The 9,669-nt window shown below is 34.9% G+C and overlaps 1 protein-coding gene across 1 annotated transcript; it reads right to left on the reverse strand.

Moving 5' to 3' along the window:
• Positions 1-422: 422 nt before the first annotated feature.
• LOC149190538 (uncharacterized) lies at positions 423-8,587 on the reverse strand. Its single transcript, XM_089410540.1, is given in 3 exon segments — positions 423-1,186; positions 5,756-6,919; positions 7,000-8,587. Coding segments are annotated over 3 exon segments (3,516 nt in total).
• Positions 8,588-9,669: the final 1,082 nt, after the last annotated feature.

Consider the following 9,669-nt stretch of genomic DNA (forward strand, 5'->3'; position numbering starts at 1 on the left):
TCCAGCATCAACTACCAGATCAAAATGGAAAATGTGTTATATATACATTCTGTTGTTATTTATGGCACAAGGAAACTTCCCTTCCAGACCTTACCCATGCTTAGGTGCTATGTCTGCATAGAATTTTCATATTATGCATAACATTATTGCCAGCAAAAACTACCGTTGACCATCATCTCTGAAAATAATATATTAAGATATCCATATAAGGTGTTGGCAGAAGAGTTGTACAATATTAATCAATTGTTTCAGTAAGAGATGTAAACTCTTAGAGAGACAAAGCAATGAGTGGTTGTGAAAAACGGGGTTTCAAGTTAAAAAATAGCCCCATACAGTGAATCGTGCTACCCTGAGCAACTCTCCTTTCATAATATTTACAAAGTAATCACAGCATGGAAGAAAAATAAATGTTAACCTTGGTCTTAGATCTGAAGGACCTGACAGCTAACTAGCTCAATAAAGCCAAAATGTCGACTAGCAATGCTCTTCCTATCAACCTCAGAATCAGAAATACTAGTAGAAGGATCGAAGGTCGATGACGATTAAAATGATGTAACTGCACCTTCGCTTGTGTCAGCCTGCAAAACAGCGACATTGTCGCTAATGTCTTTCGTAATAACATGAAGCTTTCCCAAGAATCCAGCTAGTAGGTAAGGTGACTCTGAATCTGTGTGATCTACAACAGGTACTTTCCTCAAAATGACTTTCCATGTATCTTCCTGGGGATCATACATTTTAATCTTACCGCTGTCTAATGAACTAGAAGGATCCAACGCATACAAGTTACCATCCACCACAACGCTTAATTTTGTCCCTGCCTGCCTTGCAGGCCAACCATCTCCCATACCGTTTGGCATCTCCAGCCAAGAATCAGTAGCAGGATCATAGGCTTCACCACCAACATCTACAAAGAAAGGCCACGAATATAAGCTCTGTGGTACACATAGTTTTCCTCTAAATGATATCATTCCAGTAGCAATTGGTTTTAGCATATCTGCCAAAAAAGCTGTGGGTAGAACTTGAGCTCGTGCAAATGGCATGTTTGGAATTTGGGTCCAGGTATTTGTAACAGGATCATAAACCTCTGCCTACTGAAGTGGAGTCAATCCACCTCTGCCCCTATTCACTCCACCTACCACATAAAGCTTGTTGTTCAGGAAAGCTGTTTTACAATAAGCCCTTGCAGCTATGTTACCAGAAACGAGAAACGGGAAATGAAACGAGAAACGACAACGGTTCGAGAAACGTAGTTTGGAGGTTTCGCATTCAAGAAACGAGGAGAGAGAAAAAACAACAAAAATATGAAAAACACAGATTTAATTTCAATTTTCAATATAGTTTCAACTAGATTTACGGCCAGATTGGAATAAAAAATTAAATAAATTGAATACGGTTTATCTCACATACTGATGCTTAACAAATTGACCATTAAATATATGTCTTTTGTTTCTTATGCCTTCTGCTAATTATTGTTTATGTGTGGAAATTTCAAAAAATTGTATATATATGTCACCCAAGACCAAAATATACCATTCGGAGAGAAACAATAAGTAAAATCTACAATTGAATGTACACTTCTTAAACCATATATGGAATTATGTTTAAGCTATGAGTTTTACCCATGTATATTAATGTAGAGATTAACTTAAAATTAATGCAGAGATTAACTTATTTTCAAAAAGGGAAATCGACCTAGGTGGTATCTGATCTTCAATTTCTATTAGGAGTGCTAGTAGTTCTCAGTTTGATGAGCTTAGTGAAACTCTACTCCTCAGGTTTCTTTGTGAATGATGCAAACAACTGCAAACACTTTTACATTCATAAAGAATATCCAAATGTTACATCTATAGAACTCTTTTCCAAACTCCAAGACATTAAGAAAAAGTATAGGCAATTCAGAATATGATAGAAAAATCCTTAGATGAGATGCATGGCAAAGGATTCGAAGGCCCAAAGACAGTCGAATCAGAGCGTTTGAAATTCAGCACAGCTCTTGCAGAAATTATCGTCCCTGTGGATTCTATTAAAATTATTTAGTGCATTTGGTACTTCATTGGTAAACATATGCTTCATTGCAGGAATCTATGAACACACAGGAAGGGAATTTGGTACCTGAAATTTTTAAATAAATATATGCAAAGAGCAAAAAAACAGAGCTGAGAACGAACTCTAAAGAAACAAATTACAACGAACTGAGCTCTGAAAAAATACAGGTTAACAAAAACGGTCGTAGAAAACGGTGTTTCCCGTGCCAAAGCCTGCATAAATCAATAAACCTGCATAAATCAAGATGGCAGCGTTCAGAAGCGAATGGAGTTGCAGCTAATTTACCCACAGAAATACTGAAAAAAATAAAACTCTTCAATTCCACAACCCATAACGCTCCACCTTCACCTCAATCTTTGACATGTTTCTGCAGTTGCCGAAGATGAGAGAGAAACAATGGCTCTTGAGTATGGCAAGCGCTAGGTAGTTTGAAAAGTTATTATGGAAACCGGCTATTTGATCCAACGGTAGCAATTATTCGAATCATCTAACATTAAATCAGACGGACGATAACGATGACAGCAAAGACCACAGGAAATTTCATCTCAGAGGGAACGCCTTACGACGTAATTATTTTAAAATTTAAAATTTACATAGTTATAATTTATTACAATATTTTATAATAGTTTATTTATTTATAAATTTTTAAAATTATTATTATTATATTATTTTTATTAATTAATATTAGTTATATATATATATATAGATAAAATAGTTTATTTATTTATAAATTTTTAAAATTATTATTATATTATTATTTTTATTAATTAATATTAAATGTAATATATATATATATATATAACTCAACAAAACATTTTAATTTTTAAAATATAAACTATTAAAAATATATTAAAAAATAAATAAACATTATTTCATCACACATAGTCAACCTCATAATAGCTAAAATGATATATCCCTTGAGGTTTAAAGGTAAGTGGGTCGGGTATTATTTTTAAAATTTTCATGTAATTTAAAAAATTAGTTTTATATATATATATATGAAATAGTCAACCTCATAATAGCTAAGATGATATATCCCCAGGGTTAAAGGTAAGTGGGTTGGGTATTATTTTTAAAATTTTCAAGTAATTTTAAAAAGTTAAATATATCTATATATATATATATATATATATATATATATATATAACATGTGAAATAAAAAATTTAATAGGAATTTTTTAAAAATTACCATTTTTATTTTAAGGTTTTTTAAAATTGATATAGCGGATTTAATAAAATTTTTTTGATAAATTCTAATATAGAATTAGGGGTAAATTACCGAGTAAAAAGTTTAGAAATTGAAAGGTTTATTTTTATGCTTAGGATAATCGCAAAGAAGTGTCACAATAATAAAATCAATCTCATGGTTTTTCTCATTAACTTGAAAAATGTTTTTGTAATAGTTCTTAGGGCTAATTCTTTGAAATATATCAGAAGAGATAAAATTTCCTTTGGGGTTGATAATTATTGCAATAAGGTTGTGCGAGAATTAGGAACACTACAGGTTGGTTGAAAGAAATTAATATAATATAGGAGTTACACAAGGTTGCACCCTATGCCCTACCCTTTTTCACATATGCATTGCCAAGTCAGAGGGCTATTTGGAAAAAGACGAAGGGTTAGTTGGAAGAAGTTAATTTTAATATAGGAGTTACACATGGTTGCACCCTATACCCAGTTAGAGGGTTGTTTGGAAAAAGTAGGTTGTGTTGACATGACTCTAGCTGGTACAATCATTTGTTTGGAAAAAGTAGATTGTGTTGACATGACTCTAGCTGGTACAATCATCATCATTTTTCTTAATGTTGATGATATCATTCTTATAGCAATAAATTGGCAAGCAACTAAAACTGATTAAGGATCTATGCTTTAGTATGGGTATGAATCTTAACATCTACAAAACAAAGGTTATGATAATTAAATCCAAAATTTACATACACTATTTTTGTGTATGATAACAACAACTTTGAGGAAGTGAGTTCATACAAATATCTTAAAATTGATCTTCATCACAAGTTGAATTAAAATTATAGCACTAAAAAAATTGAATAAATAGAAAGTGGAAAGTTTGTTATGGACTTGAAAATAGTTGTAAATCAACAAATCTTTTGCTATAATATTGAGAAGAAACTGTTATTTAAGACCCTCATTACCTTTGTTATCTTATGTGGTTGTGAAGTTTGGTGTTGCAACATTTTTAAAGAATTATGAAGAAATATAGAGCATAGCCAAAAGTGTGTTATAATTTATAATTTGAAAATAAAGGCAATAAAAGATACCAAATTTGAAAATTCGAAATTGAGAGAATGACTATAACTAGATACCAAATGTACAAGAATGACATAAACAACATGGACAACAAAAGAATTTTAAGTTTTTTTTGAACTAGAATTAAAACCACCTATAACTCAAACATAGTTGCCATACTATATCAAATCTTAGTTAAATCCATGGGAAATAAAGGACGGAGTTGACTTTTAAATATGCCAAAGCCTTAGGCGTTGGATTGACCTAAACCCAATCTAATTTAAAAAAAACATTTAAAAATAAAAGAAGAGTTCACTTTGCATAATAATAGTAAAAGTATTAATATATTTAATTTTTAAATAAATACCTAGTACAATATAATATAATATAAATAGTTAACCAAAAAAAATCGTGGTGCAATAAAAAAATAAAAGAAAAATAAGATATCAACATGGAGCCACACACCTTTGTTTGGAAGAAGCATGACTATCTCTATGCAACAAATTCATAACCCTAGTTAAAAAAATCAATAATACCACCTCTATGTAACAATTTGATAACCTTACTTTAAAAAATCAAAATACTCCAATTTTACGAATTTAAAAAAAAAGAAATCAACATTACTAAAATAGAAACAAATTTTTACTAATTTTATAATAAAACAAGAAATTAAAAAACTCATCTAATTTTATAATAAAACAAGAAATTAAAAAACTCCTTTAATTTTTTTTAATGTATATTGGTTATCTATATATATATATATATATATTCATATTCAAAAATGATTTTCCAAATAATTTTTTACATTTATTTATAAACCAAAATAGGTTAATTACCATTCTAGTTTTCATTTCCATGGGTAACCACTTTACTCACTTTTAATTAATTGGTTAACAACCATTTTAGTATTGTTTAGGCAATCTAGTCTAGATAGGTAAAAAAATGTTAGAATTTGGTATTTTTTTATATAAATATTGTTTTTATAATAGAAATGATTCAGTACATTAAAAGCTTATATAACACTCCAAATTTTCAAAGTTCAGCTTAATTTTGTCAAAATTTTATTAAAATTTCCATTATTTTAAAACATCTCATTTAAACACTAATTAAAACTTAACTTATATAACACTCAAAATCCTACCAAAATTTCCATTATTCTAGTTTTCATTTTTCAGAAAGAAAAAGCTATATTGTATTATATTGAGTCTGTATAAACAGTTCCAGATGGTACATATTATGCAAATAAGAGAAGCATAGGACAAAAACCAGAGGAGAGTTTCTTCTGAGCAGATTGCCAAAAACTCGAAGATACACAGATGCAAGGACACCTCCAGTGCCAACTGGGATAGAAATCAGTGATAGATGAAGCCATACATATTCCGACAGATACCAGGTAAATCAAAAATAAAAAAGGAGAAACCAGAAACAGATCATAAGGACAGATAGAAAGAGAGCTAAAAACCCAGAATGCAGAAGTCCTGAATGGAAAAGGACTCCTCGCCAGCTGAAACCTTCAATGACCATGAACCTGAGCCGAGGTGAAGGCCCTCCTTTGACAAGCAATCCGCTTTTTGGTTCCTGGCTCTGTAGACGTGCTGAATGGAACTCCCTCCCATTTGACCCCAAAAAAACATAATTCTATCCATCCAGCATGCGAGGTGAGGGCACCTGATGAGGCTTTTACCATTGACATGATCGACCATAGATTTTGAGTCCCCGAAGATTGAGATAGAATGGATGTAAAAAAAGATACAGAAAGCGAGAAGACCCGCGAGGGCCTTTGCCTCCGCCAAGTTGTTTGTACCCTTACCTGCGTTCCAGGACAGGCTGTAATGTAGATTCTCATCCATAATAATGACCACCCCACAACCGCATGAATTTTGTTGGGCAGCACCGTCAAAAAAGGCCCTCGAGGTCCTGAGGAAAGAATCTGCCAACCCACTTCTGTTGACATTTTTCAATTTTGGAAGCTTTTTGGGGACAGAGTCATATATGAGAATTATGTGATGTAATATATCCATGAGGGGCTCCTTTGCTTCATTGAAGATTTTATTATTCCTCCACCTCCAGGCACACCATAAAGCAATTATAATGATCGATCTCCATGATTCTCTTTGCCTACTCCACCAATCAAAAGCAGCGGGAGTAGAAGCATGAGATAGAAGAGGGAAACCATATAGAAATGCCAGATCCCGCCATATTTGCTGAATAGAGTTGCATTGGAAGAACATGTGAAGATTGGATTCCTCTTCTAATTCACACATTTGGCACCTACTCGGCCCATGCCACTTTCTTTTCCTCAAATTCTCCCAGGACAGATTTTTATTATAAAACACCAGCCATGAGAAGTATATGAATTTGGGTGCGCAACCTGATTTCCAAAACGCTGATGGGAAAGTGGGATAAGAGAGCATAGACTTTGAACCAATCATATCAGCATAAATATCCTTTACGCATACCTGAAAATTTGCATTAGACAGATTCCAGACCAAAAAGTCCTGTGGCATGGACCTGAGAAACCCGCAGCTTCTCAGAACGTTCCTGACCGAGTCCCATTGGCTCAACAACGACTCCGGCAAACCAAGATCAGCAGCCGATTTCCATATAGGGAGGGGGCCTTGCCAACCTGAAATCAACTTATCCCACGTGAAGAAGCCTTTGCCATGGAGGAAAATAGAATCCTATCGGGAATTGATATGATCTCACGCCCGCTCATGATGGGATCAATTCCGATGAGGATTCTATTGCCGGACTGAAAGCACCATTTCAGGTTCCTTAAAAAATACTTCTCTATTTTGCGGAAACTGAGCCAGATGGCAGAGCCGCACTTAGCCCCAATCCTTCCTAAACGAAACCAGTATTCCATTCCTTTTCCTCTCATGTATTTCATCTTAATGGTATAGCTCCAAGGTCCTTCCCCGTAGATCCCCCTCCACAAGGATTTGCACAGGAGTGCCTTCCCGAAGGTCCTCAAATCCAATAAGCCCCAACCACCAGAAGACTTTGGTCTGGAAATCTTCTCCAAAGAGGCGAGATGATATTTTCCTTGAGCTGAATTGCCGCCCCATATAAAATTTGCAGTGATCTTGTTCATTTTCTGAATGATGCTTGCCGGGAGGAAGAAAATGTGAGCCCAATATACAACAAGTTGCAAAAGTACTGCTCGAGTTAGGACGATTCTTCCAGCCAGAGATAGACATTTATATTCCCAGGCGGATATCTTTTTATAATATCTATCAATGAGCCATTTCCAGTCATCTTTAGAATAACCCTTTGCCTTTAGGTGGAAACCCAAATATTTTACTCCATCCTTAATAGACCTTATACCGACTCCAAACAACTCGGAAATCCATTCCACCAATTCCATATTGGCGTCGTTGTGGTATAGAATGGATTTGGACTTGTTTATTTGTAAACCAGTGGCCCTTTGAAACCTGTAAAGAATGTCGTTTAGACATCTCCACGTAATCCTACACAGCATTGCAAAAATAAGCACATCATCAACAAATAAATTGTGTGAAACGAAATTGTTCCGGCATATCTTCACGGGCCTGCATGTGTTCTCTGTAACAACCTTTTTGATATGAAGGCTCAAAGAGTTCATTGCTAGGATGAACAACAGCGGCGATAAAGGGCATCCTTGCCGCAGCCCCCTTTCTGCTGAGAAAAAAGGGGAAGGGATCCCGTTAATAATGACTGCATAATTCACATTCTCAATGCATGCCATAATCCAATTAATGACATTTGATTTCAGACCAATTTTTGCTAATAAACACCTGATAAAACCCCAATCTAAACAGTCAAAAGCTCTTTGCAAATCTATTTTCAAAATGGCCGCTTCAGATCGATTAGAGAGCATGGAGAACAGGCTTTCCTGAGTGTTGGCGACTGCATCCAATATATTCCTACCCTTCAAAAAAGCATGCTGGTCCCTTGTTAATGAACCGGCCAAAGTCGCTTTGATCCTCTCTGCTATAATTTTTGTGATAATTTTGAAAGTAATGTTGCACAAGGAGATCGGCCTGAAGTCTTTAAAAGTGTCTGCTTCCAGTTTCTTTAGGATGAGAGCTATCTGCGTGGATGAAGTTATGTGATGGATGCTGCCAGAGATTCTTGCTACCTCAACCATCCTCAAGAGATCTAGTTTGATGATGTCAAAAAAGTGGATGAAGAATTCTATTGTCCAGCGATCCGGTCCAGGGCATTTATCCTTCTTAAAAGCCTTCATAACTCCTAAAAGTTCCTCCTCTGTTATGGGCCGGAATAGCTCTTCATTTTTTTCATCATCAAACATTTGGGGGACCAGATCAATACCCCATAGAATATCCTGAAAGCTGCAATTCTCTCTTCTTTTGTATTGATCTTTAAAATGTCTCACTGCCTCCTTTGAAATTTCTTGGTGAGAGAAGAGAAAACCTCCCTGACCATCATTAATTTTCCATATAGTATTCCTCTCCCGCCTAGCATTTGCATACCTATGAAAAAATTTGGTGTTCCTATCACCTTCATTGAGCCATATCACCCTACTCTTTAGCCTCCATAAGGCTTCCTCCTCCTTTAGAATATTCTGTTTTTTCTTTCAAGCTCATTTATTCAACATTTCAAACTGAAGGGGAGAGAGTTGGCTTTCAATAACTTGGAGATATCGTCCAACTCCTTTTGTATTTCTTGAACAGCCAATCTGTCCGATTGTCTTTTTTTGAGTTGCCATGCCTTTACCACTTTTTTCAATGAGGCCATCTTATCTCTAAAGGTCAGAAATGGAGGAGCCAAGCAGTTAGCGGATAATTCCTTCTAGATTTTTGATATTTCTAACTTGAACGCAGGGTCCTCTAGGCAAGATCTATTAAACTTAAAGGGGTACCCACTCCTGAATCCCTTTTCCTTCCAGCAGAGAGATATTGGCCTATGGTCGGAGATGAACGCATTTTCAATGGTCAAGAAAGGCATTCCCATTTTATCAATGATGCTGACATGGACAATAAACCGATCTATCCTTTTTGCAATATAGGCTTCTTCAATTCTTCCATTATTCCACGTAGGCATCATTTTGGTTGGAACAACATCTACAAGATTCCTGTGAAGAAATTCATACTTGATTCTATCAGAGAGCGGTTCTCTCTTTTTGCACTTCCCCCATCGTTCTTCCAGACTTAAAGTAATATTAAGATCACCTGCAATCATTAATGAATCAATGTCAAAGATTTCTGAATCAAAAAACTTTTCCCAGAAGTGAGACCTGTTTTTATAAGGGGCGTAGATATTCAGGATATTGATGGGATTGGAATATCCTCTAATAACTGCTGAGATGAGAATTCCTGCAAAGCATTTATAGGCTTTAGCATTGATCCAAGAAGGGTCCCACATAACCGCTAG

Source organism: Pinus tabuliformis, chromosome 3_1 (assembly GCF_031772625.1).
Source record: "Pinus tabuliformis cultivar Carrire ecotype Pingquan chromosome 3_1, CPIR1, whole genome shotgun sequence".
NCBI lineage: Eukaryota > Viridiplantae > Streptophyta > Pinopsida > Pinales > Pinaceae > Pinus > Pinus tabuliformis.